Here is a 27,590-nt window from a genome sequence, read left to right as displayed (position 1 = left end):
CATGAAATTTACATACAAGTGGTTTTACATGTAAAGTATCATGCTAAGTGAAATGAGCCAGAAAGAGAGGGACAGACATAGAAGGTCTGCACTCATCTGGGGAATATAAAGTAACGGAATGGGAGTTGAACACCCAAGAATAGTTAATAAGTACCAGAAGGTCTGCTTCAGGGCTTGGAAGCTGGCAGTACATGCTGGGGGGAAAGGCAGCTCAGATAGAGAAGGGAACACCAAGTAAAGGATGTTTGGGGGATTCGTTCAGGATGAGAGATGCGTGCTGAAACTTGACATAGACTGAACACATGGCCTCTCAATACCTCTACTATAAACCACAACACCCTAAAAAAAAAAGAGAGAGTAAAAGGGAATGCCCTGCCAGAAAGGTGGAGCGGGGTGGGGGGGGTGGTGAGGGGGTGAGAGGGTTACTGGGATCATTAGTGGTGGAGAATGGGCACTGGTGAAGGGATGGGTACTCGATCATTGTATAACTGAAACCCAAGCACAAAAGTTTGTAAGTCTGCAGCTGTACCTCATGGTGTTTCACTAATTAAAAAATAAAAAATAGAATACTAAATGAAATGCCTTCAGTCAGCAGTCAGAAGACAGATGCTTTGGTCAGATGGGGGAAGTTGGTCTGATGGTCTGGGTGGGGCGCGGGGCAGCATGTGTGCACCCCTGCAGTCTGCAGGCTGCCTCCCCGCAGCCCTGCGCAAATATGGAAGCTCTCTGCGTTCATTAGAGGACCACAGTCCCTTAGTGAGGATGGTTAGTGCACACCACGCCCTTCTGTTTTCCTAACTCACCTGGACAGGGAAGTACTGCGAGCCAGAGTTTCTGGAATTTGGACTGTAAATGCCAAACCCCGACAGAGAATAGGGTGGAGGGCAGTTGGGGTGAAGTGTCTTGTGAGGAGGCATGAAAGGGCTCATTGCCCACAGAGAACTCGAATACAATAATGAAATGAACTAAAAGTCAAAAAATAAAATAAAAAGACAGGAAATTAAACTTCCAAATATGAACACAGAGTTTTGTATTTAGTTTCTGTATTTCTTTTTATTTATTAAATTATTCAGGGATTAAATCAAGAGTAGCACTGTAGCACTGTCCTCCTTTGTTCATCGATTTGTTCAAGTGGGGACCAGTAATGTCTCCATTGTGAGACTTATTGTTACTGTTTTGGCACATTGAATATGTCACGGCTAGCTTGCCAGGCTCTGCTGTGTGGGCGGGAAACTCTCGGTAGCTTGCTGGGCTCTTCGAGAGGGGCAGAGGAATTGAACCCTGGTAGGCCACATGCAAGGCAAATGCCCTATCCGCTGTGCTCCAGGCCAAATCAAGAGTAAATACTCTTATTACGAATGGAATGAATATGCTAATCCTAAAATTATCTTGGATATTTTACTAATTCATATTTATATATAATTGTATGTATATTTATTTTGCATGTTTTCAGTCAGCATTCTATTTTTATGGTTTGCATAAGTTCAAAATTTTTGAAGGCAGGATACATTATTTCTCTCAAACAAAGTAAAAAATATGTACATATTTGTACATATATAAATACTTTATATATACTATCTTTTTATTCATATAGTTATAAAATATGTATAATAAATCTAATATTAAAATTATATTTATATGATACTTCAACTTCTGAACTAATATATAGCTAGAAATAATGAAAATAACTAGACTAAATCTAAAATAATATGATGAAAAATATATTATTTTCCATGTTATCATTGCACTGGTGTCTCCTTGGACCTCCTGTATCTCTTTATTTAGGTGATAGATGGTTCACATATTTTTAAAAAATATTTTCTTTGAAGAGGCTTACTCAGCAATACTTGAACCTAATGGCCATTCTGGGCCGTGCTTGGCAGTGCAGGTCTGACTGTTAGATGCTCAGGCCTGATGGTGAACATCTGGTGATCCCTTGGGAATCACCTGGTTCAAAGGCTAAAACTCAAGCCAGATCAGAACACAGAGGTAAGAACCTTTCTTGGCTAGACAAAGAGGGGTCTTTAGTTTTAAGGGAGCCAAGTAAAACTTTGGTTTCATGGGAACCAAGATAATTCGTAATGACTCCCTGAGGCATACTGGATCTCTATTTTAGGAATGTATTTTGTATTTCTATACTGCTTCTAGGAAGACTTGATTAACTTTATAGTACTTGATTAACTGTTCATAGCTTGGTAATTATCTGCTTTTGAATTGGTTCATGGTCAGGGTAGGGACAATTTCTCAAGTGGACATAAACATTTGTGAAGGTAAAAAGGGAAGATTTATGTTGAAGAATATTTTGATGCCACTTTGTCACAAAGTTGAATGTACTTTATCGTTCTAGTAAATACAATTTTATCTAAAACTCTTGATATCATTTTTAATTTATTTTTTTAACGTCCACAATAATTTATTGCTTTCAATATTCCAACACCAGTCCTGCCACCATTACATATTCCCACCCCATTATTCTGAATTTTCCCACGGCCATCTGCCCCCCAAACAGGTGCTAAATAATTTATTTTTACTGCTTGTTATAAATAACCCGCTGAAAATGATCCAAATGTTTTCTTAGAGGAAAGCATGTGAAAGTTGTTGTATCTCACCTTAGAGCCATTAAGCCATTAATGGAATAGAATCTCTTTTATTTTGTGAGTGCCCGGAAAATTATGATCCATGAAAAACGCAGGTAGTGGATTTTGTGACCCAGCTCTCCAGGATCCCTCAGAGTCAGGGATGGGTGACCTCCCCTTATCTCCCTATTCCTGGAACCCTGGCAGCCACACCCATGACCTGCCTCTGGCGCCATATAAGTTCACTAATGGTGGCCATGATCCAGAGACTCACAAATCTTAGATGAAAACCACAAACTGCAGAGATGCCCCCAGACCCCATGCCAGGCTGAGTCTCATCCAGGGCATCCAGGCCTGTGTGTGGGGAGGGGGCAGGCGAGTCCCTTCCCCCGCCCCAACAGAGCCCTGGCAGCCTAAAACCTCCAGAACATAATTGCTGCCATGCTCATGACCAGTCTCCACAGGTTTGGAAGGTGCCTCATCCTTAGTATCTTTTTTCAAGAGAGACTACGATGGGTTTAAATTTACCTCTCAGATGACCCTTGGTCCTGTGTTTCAACAACAATCAATGAAATATTTCAACAAGGAATGAAATATTTATATACTTATTAGTCAGTCACTGATTTGTTTAATGAATATCTGTTAGTAATGAATATCAGTTAGTAATTAGAAGCACTTTCTTGGCACCAGAAAAGTAGAAGTGGTAGAGAATAAATGCTTAATTGTACATTTGACTTGGTTTTCGAACGGCAGTTAATTGCAGTGGGTTTTGAAATACAGAATTTAGATATAGTCCTTAGGTATTTTGTGTGCATGGCACCCACGAAAATCACTATCAAACAAAATCTTTTTTCAGTAAAGAAAAATAAATGCATTGTATCTTAAGGAAGACCTTATAGAATAGTCGGTTCCTAATAAGACAGATTTCCTCCCATATTTTGAAAGATTGTTAGAATCACCACAAGCATAATGATCACTTAGATATTATTTTTGTTTTTTTCTTTTAATTCTCCTTTCAGAGACCTGTAATATCTAACTTCGACATAAGATATTTTTGAGTTCTATATTCTATGACATTTTTGTAGTCATGCTTTAAACAAAATTCATAGTGTAGCTACTGTGTCCCTGAAAGAAGAAAAGAGAGAAACCTCTTTTGAAGCACAAAAAAGTTTTGAAAGTGCATCTTGAATTCTTTAGGAATACAAGAACAATAATGTCCACAACCGTGTATCAAAATACTTCATTTCTCATCATGAAACACAATGTTTTATATTTCAGGATTTATTCTTTAAAACAAAATCAAATAAAATGGAAAACATTAGTAATAGGCTTTCCTGTTCTCTCTGAATATTTGCACTTTTTTCCCCAAATCTCATCTATCACTTTCTTATCATGGCAGCACTCTTTTTCACTCCCCAAATATTTTCCCCTTAAACTTATTTTTCATAGCCCTGCACTGTAGCACTGTCCTCCCATTGTTCATCGATTTGCTCGAGTGTACCCAGTAACGTCTTCATTGTGAGACTTGTTAATACTGTGTTTGGCATATCAATACGTCACGGATAGCTTGCCGGGCTTTGCCATTCAGGCGAGATCCTCTCGGTAGCTTGCCGGGCTCTCCGAGAGGGGCGGGGGGATCGAACTCGGGTCGGCCATGTCGGCCATGTGCAAGGCAGACGCCTATCTGCTGTCCTGTTGCTCCTATTGCTGCAGTGAAATATAATTTTATAATATTTTAAATTTTAAATATATATTAAATATATTTTTCATATTACATTTAATTATTAAAATGTAACAATATATATGAGTCTTTTATTTCATCTTTTATTTTTAGTATCCATTATAAAGTTGTTACTGTTTTTAATGCAATTTATATAGTGTTATGATAATGTTAAAGTTTATAGCTTTGACACCCCAAATCACTGAATCTCCTACTACCAGTTACCTAGATCCTCCACTACTATCCCTGCAGTTGTTACAAATGATGTGATTATCGTGTGATTCACAATCAATGGGCTATCCATTGATTGAAGATCGACTATATGGGGATCACTGCTGGAGATTGGGCGTCACTTGTGCTGCTGTAAAAGGGGAATAAATGCAGGGCATATTCGTTATTGTTCTGCTGAGAATTACTTCAATACAGAATTCCAGGCTCTGCTCTGCTGTTGCTTTCATGTCTCATTATACACATTATAACTTTTCTCTGACTATTCAATGTAACTTAAGATGAAATAATAAGAAAATCATGCTTTTGTCCTCCACTCATCACTTTTATTTTGCTACTTAAAATATTACCTGTAAATTACATTTTCTATGTTGAGTTTGACATAAGTGGATTGTTTTCATTATCACAGAAATTTCTATTGGATATCAGTGAATTAAAATGAAACAGGGCCCATGAGATATAATTAGTAAGGTTCCAAATGTAATAGAAAGATCATGGTCACGGTCCTCCCATTGTTCATCGATTTGCTCGAGCGGACCCATTAACGTCTCCATTGGAGACTTTGTTGTTACTGTGTTTGGCATATCGAATACTCTCGGTAGCTTGCCGGGCTCTCCGAGAGGGGCGGAGGAATCGAACTCGGGTCGGCCATGTTGGCTGCGTGCAAGGCAAATGCCCTACTGCTGTGCTATCGCTCCAGCCCAGAATAATACAAAGATAAATGTGAAATAGTTAATGTCAGTGATCATGGGAAAGTCGATTCCCTTAAGTTGGTTTTTAGCAGTGCTGGAGAGATAGTGTAACAGGTAAAAGGTTACCTTGCATACAGCTCATCCAGATTCAATTTCTGGTACCAGACATGGTTCACTGAGCACTGCCAAGAGTGATCCTGGAGACAGAGATAGGAGGAAGCTCTTAGCCTCACTGAGTGTGAGCCCAAAAAACATTAAAAAACCAACAAACAAAAACCAGAAGCTAGACCAGGATACTTTGGCTGATAAATGTAAGGTTACATGTAATTTTGGAAGAAGGTTTGATCAAGCTGAAAAGAATTTGATACTATAAAAGTTTATTGTATCTACTGAACTGTAGTTATGGGGATTTAAAATAATTCCCCAAACTGCATGATAGATCTTAACAAATGTAGTTACAGGGAAAGAAAATGGGTCAAAGAGATTGTGTAAAAACACAAAAAATAAAAGGCCGGTGGCCAGGCCATTTCCCCACTCCACGGAGGTCGATGGCGATGGTCAGGCGAAGGAAGGAAACGAGGCCAAGCTGGTTGGTCTTAGCAGCCGTTTATTACATGGAAGAGATGTATGTCATGGAGGCTTCAGGAGTTCTCAAGCACGTGCACCTTTGTTCTCTCCGCTTCTGTCCTCAGCCCCATCTTCCCAGGTTCTCTGATGCACATGTCCCCCCAGAGAGCCCTGAAATCTCCCTTCTGTAGATCATAGTACCTCTAAAGGGCGCAATATAGTGATGTCATCAAAAGGAGTTACAGAAAGAACATTGAAGCTGCAAACCATACATTGTTTCCTTACATCCACAGGCCAGTAATCCTGGCCTCACCTTTTCACAAGCTACAAGCACTTAGATTAGCACAACAAAGACCAGTCTGCTAGAGCTTGGAATCTACATCTCCAAAATCAGCCAGCCTGGAGCCACGCATCTACATCCCAAAGGCCAGGCTTGGTTTAGCACCTGGGATCTGTATACCTAAGGCCAACTAGGTTCCTGTGAGATAAGAGAAACTACCTCAATATACTGAAATCTTTTACTGAAGGCAGTCTGAAGGGGAGAAAGTTCAGTCTCATCAAAGCTAGTCAGGATACACAGGAAACTGCTTCTAGGACATGTTTCTCCTCTCCTTGTCCAACCAACATATAAGCATATATAATATTAATCATTTTGTATGGACACAGTAAGAAATACTTTGAGCTTATAGAATTGCTCTCCTAGGGCCATCTCGATCTCAGACTGCAGTGCTCAGGCCAGATATCTTTCCTATTCCTAGCAGCAGGGCTCTAGTCTCATCGTTACTATTGGATCATGACATCATTTGCCTATGATCAACCTCTTAACTTATAGTTAAGAATCGTGGCACCTTGGCCTGGCCCATCGCGATGCCAGGGTAGCACATAACTTACCGGCTTGCCCTGGTTCCATCCAGTCCCACGTCGGGACCCTGCCCTTGGGGTGCTAGGAAGTGAGGGCAACTGAGGCTTAAGTTGAGAAGGCAGATGCCCAGGAGTGAATAATATTCAAAGCCAATCAATTCCTAAGTTACCGAGCATATTAATTAATTGTCTTCCTGTATCTATACAAAAGGACACTGCATTAAAGTAAACTGCTCAAAAGACATAAGGAGAGGAGAAAGACAATATTAACTTACAGTACAGCTTCAGTGTCTAAGCAGGATGAGACCTTACAAATTGGTTGGGGAAGAGAGCATAGAAGAGGTTACAGACAGACAAAGTAATGGGAGTGACTCAGGAGCACTGTGATGGGTACAATCTGATAAACCTAAGCTCCGTGTACTCCAACAGAGATTTATCTAATTTGTATCAGTTCAAATGTAATATCTAGCTGGCCTATATTCCAATTCAGAATTCTGTAGAATAAAATAATACTAGTTGGTTTAAAATATTTTTTTAAAAAATGTTATATGGTATAGTAATAGTGTATTTTTTATTGTGATTGCCATGTTCAGGTTTTTCTAATTCATCTCTATTCAGTTTTAATAGATCAAATGATTCTAAAATTCTGTCCATTTCCTACAGGTTTTTCAGTTAAACCAGCATAAAGCTATTTATAGTAAGCTATCATAATAACTTGTTTCTGAGAGGTTTCTTATAACTTCTCTCTGTTTGCCCTGATTGGTTTCTTTGGTATTTTTTTTTCCCTTTTTTTCTCATGAATCTAGCTAAAGGTTTGTCTATCCTGTTTATTCGTTTGAAAAACCAACTCATGCTTTCATTGATTCTTTGTATTGCTTTGTTGCTTTATATATTATTGATTTCTGCTCATTTTTATATTTTTTTAATAATTTCTGTTCTTTTCCTATTTTTTGTATTCATTTGTTGTTTCTTCTCCAGATTTTTAAGATATGTGTTTAGATTATTGATTTGTGTTTCTCTTCTTTATTAATGTAGATCTTCATTGCCATGAATTTCCCCCTCAGTACAGATTTCACTGTATCCCATCAATATAATAGCTTGTCTACATTCTAATTTGTTTCAGGGGATCATTTTCTTTACTCCTTGATTCCCTAAAGTTGTTTTTTAGCAAGGTTTTGTTCAATTTTATCGTATGTTCCCTTTCTTTCTGTGACTAATTTTTACTTTAATGGCGATGAATGCTTGTTATGATTTTTATGTTTATAAATTTATATATGTTTAAATGATGCTCTAATGTATGATATATCCTATAAGATGTTCCCGGTTCATTAGAGAAGATTGTGTAGTTGGATTTCCTGAAACTGAGAGTCCTACATATGTCTAACTCCTTTTTTAGAGTACTTGTATCTTTGCTGATAACTTGACTGGCATTCTGTCTGGTTGTGAAAATGAAGTATCGAGTTCTCCCACTACTGTTGTGTCTCTGCTAGTTTATTTATTTAGTTTTATGAGCAGAAGCTTTATAAACTTTTCTATCCTACTATTGGTGCATATATATATTAATAAGAGAATAGTAGACCAAGAAGTATTCAATCTGTGAATTAGGTGTATATCAGCAAATAGATGGATTTTGTTTCCTAATCTACTCAGTACTCCATGACTTTTTATAGGAGAGTTTGGTCTGTTTATATTCAGAAAGGGAATTGATTTAGTCAGTATCTGTGTTGATATAATCATTATATCAATATTTTATATCGATATAATCAATATATCAACACAGATATTTTATTGATATAATCAATAGCTGTGTTGCTGTGTGTGTGTGTGTGTGTGTATGTGTTTCAGTAACCTTTGAAATTTGTCTTTTGTTTTTATAAGTGGCCTTTCAGCAATTCTTGCAGGGTTGTTTTAGTTGTAGCAAATGTCACCAGTTCTTCTATATCTGAGGTTTTTAATCCCTCCCTCAATTATAAATAAAAATAATAGCTTTGCAGGGTAATGGACTCCAGGCTTTAAGATTTCTTTTTTTTTAGTCGGTACTTTGAATGTGTCATTCTGCTCTTTTCTTGGTTTTATGGTATCAAATGAGAGATCTGTTGTGATTCTTACATTATTTCCCTTGTACTTGAGGTTTTTCTTCTGTAATGATGCTTTAAGTAATCTGTCTATCTTGGTTCTTTCTATTTTGATTACTGTGTCTTTCAGTGTTGCTCCATTTGAATCTGTTTTGTTTGGAACTCTGGACTTACTAAATTTATGCAAAAGCCTCTCTCCAGAGCCTGGGGAAATGCCACTTTTATTTTTTTCTGCTGGTAGTTCTTTCCCATTCCCTTTTTCCTCTCCTTGTGATGTTTCTACGATTCAGAGATTATTTCTCTTGCTGTTATCCGTTAAGAATCTTAAATTCTCTTCCATTCTTTTGCTTCTTTTTTGTCACTTCATTATTGCTGTTGGGTTATATTTCGGCATCACATTTGCTGATACATTCTCTGCATTCAGAATTCTGTTGCTCGGGGGAGCTTTTGTGTTCTTTAGTTTTTTCAATTAAATTTATTTGGAGTCTTTGATATTTTGAGTCAATTATTCTTTGAATTCTTTACATTGCTTTTCCGGTGATTGTTTAATTTTCATTGCCATTGCCTATAGTGTTGATTTGAGTTCTTCCTCAAGGCTTGAGAATTTTGCTGAGCTGCTTGCGATGGTGCCGGACTGCTGTGCCCGTCTCCCTCTGCAGTTGAATCCTTTCGCTGTCCTTTGACCTTCCCCTCTTCGTGGTTTGTTACTGGCAGTTGAGCTCTAGATTTCTCTTGATCTAATTAATAATTTTATTTTTTATACTAAGGAGCTACTTATTATTCTCTGTTGTTCTGATGATTTCCAGGCCCCATGGAAGTGGCCTGATACTTCAGTGTGCCAGGCAGGTGGAGGTCTGGTTTTCCCATTTACATACCAGGTTTATGATGGACATATTATGGGACAGAGACTAAGCAAGCACAGCTTCCCCCAAGCCACTAGAGCGTTTGTGGTGTGAGTGGAGGAGTCTGTGAAGGTCTGGCTGTCAGCTGACACACCTGCTGGATTCAGAGAGGACTTCAGCTCCTGCCGCCCTGTGGTCATCCGGCAGGTGAAGGGAGGGTGGCTAGCCTGAGAGGGTGACGCCCTTGGGCTGGTTGAGAAGGAAAGGTCAAAATACAAAGTTTCAAAGAACAAATTAATTTGGGGTAACATGAAAGATAATTTTAAAATACCCCATTAGCAAGTCAGAAAATAATTTTGGTAAATTGAATTTTAATATCTTAAAAAATAAAATTAAACCTGAAATATTTCCAGGCTTTTGAAACTTTTTAAGATGTGTTTTTGTAGCATTGTTTTTGTATATTAAATCTTTGATGTTCTGCAGTCTCCCACAGGATGGCTTTACCTGTGTGGTACATTAAACACTTTGTTACTGTGAAAGTCAGAACGCTGTTAAATCATTTTAGAGCTTTATGTCTCCTGTCTTGTTCATCGTCTTGAACCTTATATGTAGGCTTTTGGGGAAGAAATTGAAAACGTGAACTAGTTTAGTGTCTTTATTGTATGTGCTGCTTGTTTTTGGGACTACAGGAGGTGTGTTTTCCAGTTCTTCTCATCGTGTTTATTTTGCATTTTTATATTCATCAGCACATATGGCTTACCTAGTTTTAGCCAAACAAAATAGAATTATTGTGATTTTCCATTTGTGTTAAAATACTGTAAAAATCACTCATCCTAACATATTTATTGACTTAAAAATTTGTATGATTGCTGAGTAGACTTGAGATAAAGACTGTCAAAGGCAGTAACTGTACATGTTCTTCCTTACCATGCATTTGTAGCTTTAATTTTTGGAGGTGGTTTATATTTCTAGCTTTGCACTTATAGAAAGAAATTGGTCGAAAATTCTATATGATACTATGATTCTATATCTTAGTTTGATGAGATACTATATAAAATTGAAAGCTTAGTTTCTTAAACTGCATCACTGATTTCAGTTTCTCTTTCATTTACCTGATTTTTTGTCCTTAATTTAATCTTAGAGGACTGCTGAAATACCAGACTAATTTAGATACCCACCCACCTGGCTGCATCAAACTTAATGGAACCCATTACCAGAATACTCACTCACTGGATTATCTCTCAGAATACTTCTATGAATCTTTCCCTCAAGGATCTTCAAAACCAGATGAACTTACCCAGAAAACATTTAAGAAGATTTGTAAGGAGGAACCCAGATTTCAAGCAAACTTTCCACAGGTCAGATTCTTTCTATCTTAAAGAGTTTCTGCAAAATCTATGTTCCCCAAACAATTGACCAATATTACTTTTTGGTATATTTTGGAAGTGTGTTAGCAATTATTGAAGAATAGAGTGATTGAATGTTTTTGTAGAAAGTTATTTTCTGACTCAAATGCATAAACCGTTTTGACCAAATAAAATACCCAAAAGCTAGGAGCAAGAGCAATAGCACAGCGGGAAGGGCATTTGCCTTGCACGCGGCCAACCTGGGTTCAATTACCACCATCCCATATGGTCCCCTGAGCACCACCAGGGGTAATTCCTGAGTGCAGAGCCAGGAGTAACCCCTGTGCATCGCCAGGTGTGACTCAAAAAGCCAAAAAAAAAAAATACCCGAAAACTGATACTTCATACAAGCAAAGTATATAGCTTTAATTTTGGAAATATCTTTCCAAAATAACTAGGAGCTGCTCTTGTGAGAATTATACCCTAAATTCTTTGTTTATAAGTAATGGAAGTACATAATATGACATTGGGCATTTGTTTTATGAAGAAAAGGAGGGGATTCCTCAGAGGAATAAATTTTAGATGAGTTGGATTGCAGCATCCTATATGGTCCCCTGAGCACTGCCAGGGGTAATACTTGAGCGCAGAGCCAGGAGTAACCTTTGCACATCACTGGGTATGACCCAAAAAGCAAAAAAAAAAAGTCAGTCATATATGAATACTAGGTATTATTATCTGCATGAAAGGTGGAGGATCTGTAATACCTTATATAAATAAGTGTTAGAAAATGACCATCATATTTTGTTTTGCTTAGTCTTATTTAGAGTCTGCAGGCCATGAGGGTGAGATACCGTAGTGTCAGAGAGTTGGCCTCAGGAGTTTGCTCTGCTTTTTGTTTATTTTTTATTTTTTAAATTTATTTATTTCTTTTGCTTTTTGGGTCACACCCAGTGATGCTCAGGGGCTACTCCTGACTCTGCACTCAGGAATTACTCCTGGATGTGCTCAGGGGAGCATATGGAATGCTGGGAATGAAACCCAGGTTGGGCATGTGCAAGGCTAGTGCCCTCCCTGCTGTCCTATTGCTCCAGCCCAGAGGTTTTCTCTCTTACCAGAATGGTAGAATGCAACCCTGAGATGGAACGATCTATTCATCCCATGCATGTGTGGAACTGCCACATTTTAAATTCTAATTTTTTTCCTGTTCTTATTATTTACTGTGGAACAGAAGTTGTAAATAACGCATGTAGTATAGCCTCTGTTTAAAGATATGTTACAAGTATATATTTTACATTGTATATACATTATGTTTGAACATGAAATGAATTAAAATAGTTAAGATAGTTTCCTCTCTCTTTTTTTTTATTTGGAATTTTGTGTGTGTGTTTTGTCATGGGAACTGCGCCCTGGGATGCTCAGGGGTCACTGAGCCACACACACCTGGAAAGTGGTGGAGAGTACCATGCAGCTCAGGCACCTGACAGATCTGTACACTCACGTGTGGGTGCATGTGCTCTCTTGCTGACCCACGTGCTTGCTCCCTAGTTTGTTTGTTTTTGAAAAGCAAATTTGATTAGTCCATTCCTCTCCTAAATTAACTTCAGTTTTATTTGAGTTTTTAGCTTCCCTTTCTTATCTTTTCAGAGAAAGATATTGCCTATGTGCTGAATGTATTTTCTGTGTCCACATAAAGATACTGAAAGATCAAGACAATGTATCCTTATTAATGATTCTTACTCTGAGCAGTAGGGCTGGAGCGATAGCACAGCGGTAGGGCATTTGCCTTGCACGCAGCCAACATGGCCGACCCGAGTTCGATTCCTCCACCCCTCTCGGAGAGCCCGGCAAGCTACCGAGACTATCTCGCCCGCTCGGCAGAGCCTGGCAAGCTACCAGTGATGTATTTGATATGCCAAACACAGTAACAACCAAGTCTCCAATGGAGACGTTACTGGGCCCACTCGAGCAAATTGATGAACAACGGGAGGACAGTGACAGTGACAGTGACTCTGAGCAGTGTTTTTTTTTCTTCTTATATTTATTTATTGAATCACTGTCGGAAAAGTTACAAAGCTTTCAGGTTTAAGTCTGTCATACAATGATCAAACACCTTTCCCTTCACCAGTACTCATTTTTCACCACCAAGAACCCCATTAAACCCCCCCTCCCATCTAACCCCTGCCAATGCCTGTGAGGCAGATGATTTCTACTTAACACTTCTCTACATTGATTACATTCATTATTTCGACAAAAGATGCACCATTATTGTTTAGAATTTTCCCCCCAACAATCAGAATTGCTGAAAAGGCATTGTGAAATACTTTGCTTTCTATAGCTGGTTATGAGGATCACATAATGTCTATTACATGGCTATCGTGGCTGCGCAATTTTGGATTTCTGCAAAGAGCCAGAAAATTACGAGATTGGTTTCTGTGCGTCTAGTGTTATGGCTGTGCCAGAGAGCCACTCGTGGGAGGCAACTCGTGACCTCGGTAGGGCATGAAGGATGAGCCGGTACCGCCCCCCTTCCCATCAGACTGCAGTTGCCCCATCACCACCTGCTCATACCTGGCTTTCCTATAAGCTCTGAGGCGGCAGCCACCTTGCTGCTGGGGGTGGGTGGGTTGAGGGGAAAGGTGGAAGGGAGCAACACCCTTTCCCTCCCAGGGAGGCATGGCGCCATAGTTAAACGCATGGACCATTCACTTATCTGCTGCAAGCTGCTGGGCTCTGGACTAAGTCCTTTTGCCTCTGGAGCCATGGCCGTACCGGAGGGTCGCTCGTGGAGGGCAACTCGTGACCTCAGTAGGGCATGAAGTACGAGCCAGTACTGACCCCCTTCCCATGAGACTGCAGTTGCCCCGTCACCGCCAGCTCATACCTGGCTTTCCTATAAGCTCTGAGGTGGCGGCCACCTTGTATGCGGTCCCAATGCATTTCTGCCAAAAGCCGCTGGGTTTCAAGATTTGTTTCTGAGTCTCTGTAATTATGGCTGTTAATCAGCTTGATCAGGTGGCTGTTTGTAGGTCACGACTTGGGGTCTCGTTGGATGGGAAGGAAAAAGCCGGTTCCACCCCTATCTGGTGAAGCCCCGTGTGTCTCGTCACTACAGGCCCAAAGCTGACTGTCCAGTGGCCTCTGGAGGATGTTGGTCACCAGGCCTCCAGGGGGAACAGGCCAAGGCTCAAAACCTATTCCCACCTGGAGTGGCCCAGCGCCAGTAACCTACTGCAGGAACAGGATGCATTTCTGCCAAAAGCCTCTGGGTTCCGAGATTCGTTTCTAAGTCTCTGGGATCATGGCCGTTAAGCAGTTCAATCAGGAACCAGAGAGGCCATGCCTCCAATTATATAGCTGAGCCAGAGGTGGTTTGTGGGTGTGTCTCCCACATACTTAACTTTTGGCCATTTACTTTCCTGGTAAACTTTGCCCCAAGTTTTTGGGGTCTGGCCAAAGGCACAGCAGCAATTTTTGTTACTTTTGTAACAAAAGTCTGATGGTGCCATCAGGCTGCTGATGCACTTGTCTGACAGGTACAGGCTGACCTGCTGGCGGCACCATACCCTCTCTGAGCAGTGTTTTGATGGTAGATGTTGACATCGATCATCTTCCTCCTCCATATCCTCTTTCTCCTCCAACCCCTCCTCCTTTTTCTTTCTTCTTCTCTTTTGGGTTTCACCTTGCGATGCTTAGGTCTTACTCCTGACTCTGTGTTCAGGGATCACTCTGGCAGTGCTTGAGGGACCTACAGGGGTGCCACTGATCATGGATCAAACTCCAGTCTCCTGTGTGCAAAGCAAGGTGCCTTTCCTACTGTACTTTCTCTCTGATCCCTCTTATTTATATTTTAATCTTATTTAAATACTTCTCAGTCAACATTTTTGCTTAATTTTTTATGATTATTTAGAATACAGATGAAAATGTTATTACTGTATTATAATAAAAATATAACAATTCCTGCAGTACAAGTATCTCTTAAAGTGCATTTCAAACTTCTCCAGCAGACGTGGATCTGGATCTCTGGCCCCCTCTGCCTGTATTGTGCTGAAAGGCTCTACAGGTGCATCCGGAGCAACACACCTGTCACCATTCTCTCGGTCACAAGCCACCCGGCAAATGTCATGGAAATTCAGATGATCAAAGAAAATTTTAAAGCTAGGCCTGGCCAGGTGAGCCCACTTTTAGCAAGAAGTGACATTTTAAATGTCACTTATAAATTTGTATATGGTTTTAAACAATTCTGATTGGAATATTTGAACTCTTTTTTTTTTTCATTAACTCAACATTGTTTGTTGCTTTTTAGTATATTATTCTACATTGCCCCAGTGTATCTGCATTGGAAAATCACCCATTCACCCTCACAATGGTAAGCAGTGTTCCATTGTTTTATACTTAAATGTACCTCTTTATTTCTTTTGTGTACTTCATCTCATTCTAAAAACAACTCAAGTTTGCAAATCTATCCTCAGTGCTTAACTAAGCCATCTTTTATAAAGAAATATAAAATACCTGTCTAGAATATTCATCGCTGTGTTAGATTTTACATTTGAACTTTAAAATTTGTATATTTAGAACGGGGCTGGAGCGATAGCACAGCGGGTAGGGCGTTTGCCTTACACGTGGCCAACATGGCCGACCCGAGTTCAATTCCTCCGCCCCTCTCGGAGAGCCCGGCAAGCTACCGAGAGTATTCGATATGCCAGACACAGTAACAACAAAGTCTCCAATGGAGACGTTACTGGGCCCGCTCGAGCAAATCGACGGGGCTGGAGCGATAGCACAGCGGGTAGGGCGTTCGCCTTACAAGCGGCCAACATGGCCAACCCGAGTTCGATTCCTCCGCCCCTCTCTGAGAGCCTGGCAAGCTACCGAGAGTATTTGATATGCCAGACACAGTAACAACAAAGTCTCCAATGGAGACATTACTGGGCCCGCTCGAGCAAATCGACGATCAACGGGAGGGCCTTTATTTATTATTTATTAGAACTACTGTGTTAATTCAGAATGTAGTAAATTTCTTAGATATCAGCACATTTCTTTTTATTAGATACAAAACATAAATGTATGTACCATTGATAATCATATCTGATTTTGGTCAAATTAAAGTAAAAAATATTAAGATGAAATCATTTATTCTGTGTTGATATGGAATCAAAGAAAGTACCAACAATGTTAAGAATAGAAAACGTCCCGTGTAATTGGCTCTGAGGCAGAATATAGTGGAGAAAGAAAATGAGGAGCAGGTATAGAACTAGATATATATATATATATATATATATATATATATATAATGACATATTTTTAGCTTAGCAGCACACCTTAACATTACTTTTTCATTGTGAAAGGAATATAAGCCTATAATGTAGCACTGTAGCACTGTCCTCCTGTTGTTCATTTATTTTCTTGAGCAGGCACCAGTAACGTCTCCATTGTGAGACTTGTTTTTGGCATATAGAATATGCCACAGGGAGCTTGCCAGGCTCTGCCGTGTGGGCGGGATACTCTGGGTAGTTTGCCGGGCTCTTGGAGAGGGATGGAGGAATCGAACCCGGGTCAGCCGCGTGCAACGCGAATGCCCTACTGGCTGTGCTATTGCTCCATCTCAGGAAAAACACATAAAATTGACAAAATTATGTGAGTTGCTACAGGAAAATAACTTATTTTTGTTGAGATGTAGCACTGAAGTTATATTTAGAGTGGGAACTACTTTCAGATATGATATATTAATCAAGTTGAACTAGAAATCTTGACCAAGTCACTTCATCTTTTTGTGTATTTATTTCCCAATGTAATATTGCAATAAAAAATATCTACATATATAATTTGTGTTCAAATGAACTAATGAAGGTAAGACAGGTAGAACATGCACATAGATTTTGGTGATTAACAGGATCTTTATTTTTAATGTAAGCTTACTCCTTGAGATCATGTATTTGTAAAGACAATGAGGCAAGAAAAATCCAGTTTTGGATAAAAAATGAAAAATATAAGCATCAAATAATTGGAAAAACATGCAACTAATTTAATAGTATTGTTTTAAAATATTTCTTTCATTTGTTCATTTTGCTTTCTTTTTAAAATTTTCCTTCTGTTTATATATAGCAGATTTATTAAGATTAAGGCAATGTAGCTTTACACCCAGTGGAATAATTAATGACATACCACATTACTGAAAGATGTTAACACTTAGTTTTTATGAAGACAAAATTAATTTACAGTTGCTTCTCCACTGATGACGATGGATAGTTATTCTATGTTCTTCATCTGGTTCTGAGTGGATGGCTTACTTGAGTGAAGGAGACTTATTTTGTGTCAGGAACAGGAAAATCATTTTGCCCTCATGGGTTATAGAACTTGGCTTCTTGAGGACATAGCTGTTTTCAGGAGCTGTGGAACCATGTAAATACTCTTTATTTTAAGAGTAGAGGAATAGGGCTTGTAGAGACTGCATGGCTTTCTATAGGCTTGCCCTTGTAAGGCATAACAGCATGTTTAAGGATCTGTAGCACTGTCCTCCCATTGTTCATCAATTTGCTCGAGCGGGCCCAGTAACGTCTCCATTGTGAGACATTGGTGTCACTGTGTTTGGCATATTGAATACGTGATGTTTAAGGATCAATTTGATTAATAAATTCTTGGATGTGAATGTCTTTTGAATTGTGAAACTATTTTCATATGACTGAATCCACTACTACCAGAAGAAATATACATCAGTTATGATAATTACAGGACATATTTCCATGTCTCTGTGCTTATAAATTCCATATGGATATTCCATGGTAATAAAAAGTAAAAGGGAGAATGAAAAAGGAGATAATAAGATTGCCCATTTTTTTAATGAATCACCATGAGCTAACATTTATAGACCTAAAAACTTCTGTGATTACGTTACAGTCCTACAATGATCTAGTACTCATCCCTCTACCAGTGCCCATTCTCCACCATCAATGTTCCTAGTATCCCTCCTGTCACCTCATTCTTTCCCACCCCCAACTTTGTGGCAGACACATTCCCTCTTACTTTCTCTCTCCTTTTTGGTGTTATGGTTTGCGAAACAGGTAATAAGCGGCCATCATATTTGATCATAGTCTACTTTCAGCACACATCTCCCATCCTGAGCGACCCCTCCAAGCATCATTTACTTAGTGGTCCATTCTCTTTCTCAGCTGCCTTTTCTCCCAGAATATGAGGTCAGCTTCCAAGCCATGGAACGATCCTCCAGGCCCTTATCTCTACTTTCCTTAGGTGTTAGTCTCTTATAGTGTTACTTTATATTCCACAAATGAGTGCAGTTATTCTACATCTGTCCCTCTCTTCTCTGACTCATTTCACTTAGCATGATACTCTCCATGTTGATAAACCTATATGCAAGTTTCATGATTTCATCGTTCCTAAAAGCTGCATAGTATCCCACTGTGTACCAAAGTTTTTTTAGCCACTTGGGCACTACTTGGGCACTTGGGTTTTTTCCAGATTTGGGCTATTGAAAATAGTACTGCAATAAACATACAAGTGCAGATGTCATTTCTACTGTATTTTTTGAACCTCCAAGATGTATTCCCAGAAATGGTATTGCTGGGTCAAATGGGAGCTCAATTTCTAGTTTTTTTGAGAAACGTCCATATTTTTTTCCCAAAAGGTTGGACCAATTGGCATTCCCACCAGCAGTGAAGGAGAGTCCCTTTTTCCCCACGTCCACGCCAGCACTGGTTGCTATTGTTCTTTTGGAAGTGTGCCAGTTTTGTGGTGTGAGATGACATCTCATTGTTTTGATCTGCATCTCCCTGATGATTAGTGATGAGCATTTTTTCATGTACCTTTTGGCCATTTGGATTTCTTCTTTGAGAAAGCTTCTGTTCATTTCACTGCCCCATGTTCTGATGGGGTTGGATGTTTTCTTCTTGTAGAGTTCAACCAGTGTCTTGTTTATCCTTGATATTAACCCCTTATCAGAAGGTTATTGGGTGAATATCCTTTCCCATTTTGTTACTGTCTTTGTATTCTGGTCACTGTTTCTTTTGAGGTGCAGAAGCTTCTTCATTTAAGATAGTTCCATTTGTTTATCTCTGTTTCCACTTATTTTGTCAATGGCATTTTGTCTTTGAAGATATCTTTAGCTTCAATGCCTTGAAGGATTTTGCTAACCTTTTCTTCAGTGTAACTGATGGATTCTCATCTGATGTCGAGGTCTTTAACACATTTGGTTCTGATTTTTGTGCAGAGGTCTGAGCACATTTTTTTTGCATGTAGCTGACCAATTTTCCAGCACCATCTATTAAAGAGGCTTTCCTTGCTCCACTTCACATTTCTTGATTCCTTATCAAAGATTAGATGATCATACATTTGACGGTGTGTGTGTGTAGGGTATTCAACCCTGTCCCATAGGTCTGCAGATCTCTCTTTGTTCCAGTACCATGCTGTTTTAATTATTACTGCTTTGTGTACTACAGTTTGAGATTGGGGAAGGTGATGCTTCCCATCTTTTCCCCCAAGAATTGCTTTAGCTATTTGTGGGAGCTTGTTGTTCTATATAAATTTCAGAAGTATTTCATCAATAGCTTTGAATAATATCATGGGTATCTTATAGAGATCCCATCGAATCGGTATAATGCTTTGGGGAGTATTGCCATTTTGACAATGTCAGTTATCCCAATCCATGAGGAAGAGATGCATGTCCATGACTCCCTGTTCTTTTATTTCGTGAAGTAGCATTTTGTAGGGTTTTCTTGTGAAGGTCCTTTACCTTCTTAGTTAAGCTGATTCTGAGGTACTTGATTTTCAGAGGCATGATTTTGAATTGGATTGCTTTTTTTCACATCACTTTCTTCTCTCTCATTATTTGCATGTAGGAAAGCCATGGAATTTCGGATATTGATTTGATAGCCTGCAACTTTACTATACAAGTCTATTGTTTCTAGGAGTTTCTTGGTAGAGGCTTTAGGGTTCTCTAAGTATAGTATAATGTCTTCTGCAAATAGTGAGAGCTTGATTTCTTCCTTTCCTATCTAGGTGTTCTTAATATCTTTTTTTCTCTAATTGCAATGGCAAGTACATCCAAGTACTATATTGAACAGAAGTGGTGAGGTTGGGCATCCTTGTCTTGTCTCAGATCTTAGAGGAAGTGTTTTAGTTTTTCCCCATTGGGATAATGCTTGCCATGATCTTGTGGTACAGGGCTTGGACTGTATTGAGGAAAGTTCCTACAATTCCCATTTTGGTGAGATTTTCCATCAGATATGTATACTGGATCTTTTCAAATGCTTTCTCTGCATCTATTGATATAATCATATGTTTTTATATTTTCTTTTATTGACATGATAGGCTGAAGCAATAGCACAGTGGGTAGGGTGGTTGCCTTGCATGCTTCTGACCTCAGTTTGATTCCTCCGCTCCTCTTGGAGAGCTTGGCAAGCTACCGAGAGTATCTTGCCCACATGACAAAGCCTGGCAAGTTACCTGTGACATATTCTATATGATGAAAACAGTAACAGCAATTCTCATAATTTGTTGTAAGACGTTACTGGTGCCTGCTCGAGTAAATCGATGAACAATGGTAGGATAGCGCTACAGTGCTACAGATATGTTGGATTGTGTTAATTAACTTGCAAAAGTTAAGCAAATTTTTCATCCCTGGAATAAATACTACTTTGTCATGGTGTGTGATCTGTTTTTGAGTCGTTGGATTTTATTTGATAATATTTTGTTGAGGATCTTTGCGTTTGTTTTCATCAGGGATATTGGCCTGTAATTTTTTTTGTGCTGTCTTGTCTGCTTTTGGTATTACAGTGGTATGTGCCTCATAGATACTGCATGCTTGTGTTTCTGTTTCTTCACTTTTCTGGAGAAGCTTGAAAAGGACTGGCAATTGCTCCTCTTTAAATGTTTGGAAGAATTTGATAGTGAATCCATCTGGACCTGGGCTTTTTTGTTTTGGGGAAGACTTTTGTTTACTGTTTCAATTTCTTTGATAGTTCAGGTAGTTCAAATCTTCTTTGCTCAGCCTTGGGAGGCTATAGGAGTTCAGGAGTTTAGCCATTTCTTCTAGGTTCTCTTGTTTCGTGGCATACAGACTTTTAAAGTAATCTCTGATGATCTTTTGGATTTCTTTGGTTTCTATTGTGATGTTCCCCTTTTCATTTCTGATTCAGTTTGTTAGGGTTCTCTCTCTCTTTCCTTGTGAGTTTTGCTAGTGGTTTATCAATCTTGTTTATTTAATAAAAGAACCAGCTCTGGTTTCATTGATCTTTCAGATTATTTTTTTGATTTTCATGTCGTTTTTGCTGTAAGTTTTATTATTTCATTCCCCCCGGCCTGACTTGGGATCCCCCCCCCCTTTTTTTGGCCATTTTCTGTGATAGTAAGCAGTCTTGTCAAGTTATGTGTGTAGGCTATTTAACCCTTTCTGAGAAATACTTGCAGAGCTATAATATTTCCCCTTAATACTGCTTTAGTTGTGTCCCACATGTTCTAGTAGCTCATGTCTTTGTTCTCATTTATTTCCAGAAATCTTTTGACTTCTTCCTTGATTTTCTCTCTGACCCACTCATTAAACATCACGATCACGATCATCCTGTTGTTCGTCGATTGCCTCGAGCAGGCCCCAGTAACGTCTCCTTCATCCTAGCCCTGAGATTGTAAAAAGTGCCATATTCAAGGCTCTTTCAAGGTTAGGAGAATGAGAAACATCATTGTCACTGGTATTTGGCATTTTGGGTACGCCACAGGGAGTTTGCCAGACTCTGCCGTGTGGGCAGGTTACATTTGGTAGCCTGCCAGGTTGTCAACATTGAGCTGTTTAATTTCCAGGTGTTTGATTTGATTCTCTCTTTCTGTGTGTGATTAACTTCTATCTTCAGTGCATCATAGTCTGAAAAGATAGCTGATACAATTTCTATCTTCTTGATTCTGTTGAGGTATGTTTTGTTTTTGTTTTATCTTGTTTCCAAGATTTACTGCTAGCACGTGGTCTATCTTGGAAAATGTTTCATGTGCACTGGAAAAGAATGTGTATTTGATGTTGGGAGGATGAAAAGCCCTGTATACATCTATTAGCTCTCTCTCTTCCATTTCTTCCTTCAAAACCAGTACTTCCTTGCAGAGTGTTAGTCTTATTCATCTATCAAGAGGTGATAAGGCAGTGTTGAAGTTTCCAACTACTATTGTGTTGCTACCAATGTCCTCCTTCAAGTATATTAGCTGTTATTTTAAGTATGTGCTGGCCTTTCATTGGGTGCATATATGTTTAGGAGTGTGGTTTCTTCCTCTTGTACATATCCCTTGATTGTTAAAAAATGGCCTTTGCTGTCCCCTCTAATCTTTTTTAGCCTGAAATCTATGTTGTTGATACTAGTATCATACTAGTATGGTCACCCCAGCTTTTTTGAAGGAGTTGTTTGCTTGAATGATTGTTTTCCATCCTTTGACTTTGAGTCTGTGTTTGCTGTGACTCTTCAGATGCGTTTCTTGTAGGCAGAATAAGATTGGATTCAGTTTTTTTTTTGATTTTTTAAAATCCATTTTGCCACTCTGTGTCTCTTTGGTGCATTTAGACCATTGACATTGAGAGAGATTATTGTCATGGGGCATTGTGTCATCTTTCTGTAGAGTATTGTTGTGCTTATAGGGATTTATCTTGTCTTACTGCAGCCCTTTTAGTCCTTTTAAGGTTGGTTTTGAGTCTATAAAATTCCTGAGCTATTGTTTATCCATAAAATAGTGTATTGTTCCTTTGAGTCCCAGTGAAAGTTTAGCCAGATAAAGTATTCTTGGTGAGACATTCATTTCATTAAGTTTTTTCACTATATCCCACCATTGTCTTCAGGCTTTGAAAGTTTGCTCTGATAAGCCTACTGTAAACTTAAGGGATGCTCCTTTATATGTGATTTCTTTCTTTGATCTTGCTGCTTGCAGTATTATGTCTCTGTCTGCGGTATTCATCATTTTGATTATGATACATCTTGGAATCTTTTTCTTAGGGTCTCCTTTAGCTGATACCCTAAGGGCTTCTTGGATCTGGATGCCTGCATTCTCCAGCTCTGGAAACTACTCAGCAATGATATCTTTTCCTGTTGCTGCTTCATTGGGGTTGCCTCCCTGTCCTTCTGGTACTCTGATGATTTTTATGTTGTTCCTCTTGTTGTTCCTCATCCACTAGGTCTTTGATTCGCCATAGAGCTATTTTGAGATCTTTTCCAGTGGGTAGGTCATTTGCCTTGCATGCGGCTGACTCAAATTTGATTCCTTTGCCCCGCTCGGAGAGCCCGGCGATCTACCGAGAGTATTTCGCCCGCACAGCAAAGCCTGGCAAGCTACCTGTGATGTATTGGATATGCCAAACACAGTAACAACTGTCACAATGGAGACGTCACTGGGCCCGCTCGAACAAATCGATGAACAATAGGAAGACAGTGACAATGACAGTTGTTTCCTGTATGCATTCTGCGGCTCATCTTTAAGCTCACTGATTCTATCTTTGCTGTAGACATTCTACAGTTGAGGGCAACTACTAAATTTTTTATTTCATCTACCAAATCTTTTATTAGTGACACTTATGTTTGTAGCTTTCTTGTTTCTATTATTTCTTCCTGTGTTTTCTTGGCTGTCTTCCACTGTTTTTTCATATCCTCCTTTAATTTGCTAGATGTCTGTTCCACTGTTTCTTTGAGCTCATTGAACATTCTCAACATTTCATCTCTGAATTCTTTATCAGAGAGACTATATTTGTGGGAATTCTCTGTTGCGGCTTCAGGGCTCTTTTCTTCATCCACTTCTTGTGGTGGGGATCTGTGTTGTTTCTTCATGTTGCTCTGGTAGTATGGAGGTGGGTCCCTCCAATTCATTCTCAGTGACCCCCCCCTTCTCTGTGAGGGGGGATTCTAGATGGGCTCAGACAGTGGTGGTCTCCTTTTCCCCCTTTTGGGATACTACCTCTTTGGTGCTCGCTCCTATGTGGCTTATGTGGGGGCTCTAGTGTAGCTTCAGGGGATGTGTTCTTGTGTGTGTGTGTGTGTGTGTGTGTGTGTTTACATTAGGCTTGTTCAGATTCCTGTGTTCATCGTTCTTTTGGTGAGTTTGGAGTATTTTGGTTGGAACAGGCTAGTGGATTATTGGCCTAATGTGTTTCGGATAGCCAGGCTGTCCTTGTCAGAATTAGGTAATGCAGGCTGAGGTGTAGAGTACAAAGCTCTGGGAAAGGGAAAGATAATTGTGGCCGCTGCCTAGGACACCACACCCACTGCCTCTGCTGTACCTGTGAGGGGGTCACTCCAGTGCCCGTGTGGGGCTTGCAGTTCAGTTCTCTCTGGTGCACTCCTGAGACTGCGGGGTTCCCCCTTAGCCTAGGTGCTCAGAGGGCACTCTTGCCGAGAAAGGGGTCTTCAGGTTCCCTGGCTCTGCTCACTCGGCACACTTGCCAATTTCTTTTAAAGTATTTTAAGAAGTTTGGCTTATTTGAGATTATAGGAAATTATTTTTTTCAGTATTATTGATCTGTAATTAAAGAGTAAAAGTCAAACATATTTTAGATTTATAGCAGGAAGCATGTCCTGGAAATAATTCTTAATTATAGAGTTAAATACAGGCATATAGAATAATAAAAGAAGGTATTAGGCATTCTTTTTTTTTTTGGCTTTTTGGGTCATACCCGGTGATGCTCAGGGCTTATTCCTGGCTCTCTACTGTAAGTATGTCACTATTCTTGGTAGTGCTTGAGAGACCCTATGGCATGCCGGAGGCCAAACCCAGATTAGCCACATGCAACACAAATGTCCTACCCAACTGTACTATTGCTCCGACCCAAAAGAAGGCATTTTAAAATGTCATATTAGGAAAAGAAATTTTGGATTATTTGAAAAACTATATATTTCTTAGTATACATGAAATAGGAAAGAAGAGTATATGAAAGTCCATGTGCTTATTGCCCACATTTGACAAAAGTAGATTAGTCTTTATTATGTATTCTATCATGCAGCCAACATGACCGACCCGAGTTTGATTACTCCGCCCCTTTTGGAGAGCCCAACAAGCTACCGAGAGTATCTCGCCTGCACGGCAAAGCCTAGCAAGCTACCCGTGACGTATTCAATATGCCAAACGCAGTAACAAGTCTCACAATGTTGCTGGGCCTGCTTGAGCAAAATCGATGAACAGCGGGAGGACCGTGATGTATTCGATGGGGCAAGAGCAAAAGCACAGTGGGTAGGGCATTTGCCTTGCACTTGGCTGATCCGGGTTCGATTCCTCCAGCCCTCTCAGAGAGCTCGGCAAGCTACCCAGAGTATCCCGCTCACACAGCAACGCCTGGCAGGCTCCCCATGACGTATTCGATATGCCAGAAACAGTAACAACAAGTCTCACAATGCAGACGTTACTGGGTCCGCTTGAGCAAATCAATGAACAGTGGAAGGACAGTGGACTGTGCTATGGTGCTTTGTATTCTATCAATGAAAACTTTTGTCTCGCTGTCCTCTACAGTTGCCAAAAGAGTGGAGGCTGGAGAGGTACTTTAGGGTCCAGGTGCTGCCTTGCACAGGAGCCAGCCCCGAGGAGTGGGGAATTCCCGAGCACAGAGCCAGCTGCACGTGTCCCAGGGCAACGTTGGGTGGGCCTAGACACCTTCCTGCCCCAACGAAGAAAAGTATCAATTATATAATCATTTGGGGTACATCTAGGTCGAGGCAATTTCTTAGACTCTCTTTTCCCCCAGTCACTCTTAATTGGAAGGTGAGGCTCCAGAACAGGGAGTTAGAGTGTTGATATGAAGGTGAGTTTGGGTGGGGGCCTGGAGGAGGGGTTCTGCGCTCAACTGGTGGCTGAGTGTTAAGGTCACAGTGACTGTTTCTCTGCAGCAGAGCTGACAGTGGGGCATGTACTTACAGCAAAAATTGTTGGAGGGAGCTTTCGTATAGAAGGGAAACATCTGGTGAGAGACAGGTCACGTTTATCTCCTTTCTCCCAAATGCAGGCTTTATAAAATAAATTGACTTGTGCCTCGTTTCTGTGCTTATCTGAAAGTGCTCTAAAAATTTCATAGGTATGCCTAGCAGCCTTTAGGTTGAAATAGTTCATGATTTGGTAAATTAAATTTTTTGTAATATCTATCCATAAATGTTAAATTTTTCTAAAATTTAAACATTATGGTTTACAAAGTTGTTCATGATGCAGTTGTTCTATGCATTTAATGTTCTAACACCAATCCCACCAGCAGTGTGATCTTCCCTTTACCATGTTTTAAAGCTTTTGATTATTAAATTTCAATGTAAGGTTTATTTGTTTCAGAAGAACCGCATCTAATGCCTAAAAGTAAAGAAAGAGTATGGGCAATATTGTCTGCCATGCAGACAGGGGGAGGGTGGGAAAGGGGGGCTGTACTGGGAATATTGGTGGTGGGGAATGTGCACTGGTGGGGGTATGGGTGTTTGATCATTGTGTGATTGTAACCCAAACATGAAAACTTGTAACTATCTCACAGTGATTAAATAAAATTAAAAAAAAGAAGAACTGCATCTCAGATATTTTAATTATAACAAAAGTATCCTTCCATGTTCTGGAGAGACGGCTTGATGTCTGAGTAGATGCTTTGCATGCGGAGATCTAGGTTGGATCTCCAGTACTATGTGGTTCCAAATAATACCTGAGCAACAAGTTAGGGATACAGGCTGAGCATATCTAGATATCTCTTCAAGACCAAAACAACAAATGATCAACAACTACAAAAAATGAATAGGTCGCTTCCAAGTAAATTTTAAGAAAAGAAAATTATTTTTATCAGATTTTCGTGTACCGTGCACTACCCATAGACCTAGGGAATTATTTATCTTCTGGCCATATTTCAGGAGCTTGCTAGCTTGCTTACTCTACAATACCCAGGGTAGTTCTATTTTTATGGAAAATAATAAAAAAACAAATGAAGGTGCTTCTTAGAAATGAATTTTATTGTTTTTGTTTTTGCTTTTTGGGTCATACTCAGCAATGCACAGGGGTTACTCCTGGCTTTGCACTCAGGAGTTACTCCTGGTGGTGCTTAGAGGACCCTATGGGATGCTGGGAATCTAACCGGGTTGGCTGCGTGCAAGGCAAATGCCCTACCTGCTGTACTATCACTCAAGCCCCAAGAAATGAATTTTAGTAAAGCAAACATTCCTAGACAAATTTTATATTTTACCTTTTTGTAAATTAAAAATTTCCCTCTCATTTTCTTCTTTTTTGTCCAATTACTTCTATTTGGCACTTGTTTGCAAAATACATTGTTCTTAAGAATTTTTACTGGGTAATTCCCTAAAAGGCATCTTTAAACTAACGGCAAAACAAAGCAGTTTCTTCTATGTTGAGTCCCACAAAATGTATGGGCACTTTTTTGGTCTTTATTCGGAATAATAGTTTCTACTAATTATGTATCTAGGAGGTTCTTACACAAATTTTGAAAACATTGAGTTCCTACTATTGTACTATAAGACATGTATTATTAATGTTATATAATAGAGAAAACGTGACTTAAAGAGAAATTAAATACCCTAGGAGAGGAAATTTCCCACACCTCTTTGGATTCTTCTATACCTCATGAGATAATAAAATTTAGACATATTTAAAGGTGAAAATGTTGACAACATGTATGCAAACAATATACATAGATACTAAGCTATGAGTATATAAATCTTCATCTGTGGAATGGAATAGGGGCTTAGG

At 39.5% G+C, this 27,590-nt stretch overlaps 1 protein-coding gene across 1 annotated transcript in view; it reads left to right on the top strand.

Annotated features, from left to right (window-relative positions):
• NOX4 (NADPH oxidase 4) overlaps nt 1-27,590 on the top strand; it is a 204,142-nt gene that overhangs the window by 54,941 nt on the left and 121,611 nt on the right. Inside the window, exons 9-11 of the mRNA XM_056114562.1 lie at nt 10,703-10,919; nt 14,912-15,076; nt 15,211-15,273. Of these exons, the coding sequence (XP_055970537.1) occupies nt 10,703-10,919; nt 14,912-15,076; nt 15,211-15,273 (445 nt within the window). The remainder of the gene's footprint in view (nt 1-10,702; nt 10,920-14,911; nt 15,077-15,210; nt 15,274-27,590) is intronic.

Source organism: Sorex fumeus, unplaced genomic scaffold (assembly GCF_029834395.1).
Source record: "Sorex fumeus unplaced genomic scaffold, SorFum_2.1 ptg000026l, whole genome shotgun sequence".
Classification (NCBI taxonomy): Eukaryota; Metazoa; Chordata; class Mammalia; order Eulipotyphla; family Soricidae; genus Sorex; species Sorex fumeus.
This window is presented reverse-complemented; position numbering and strand designations above follow the sequence as displayed.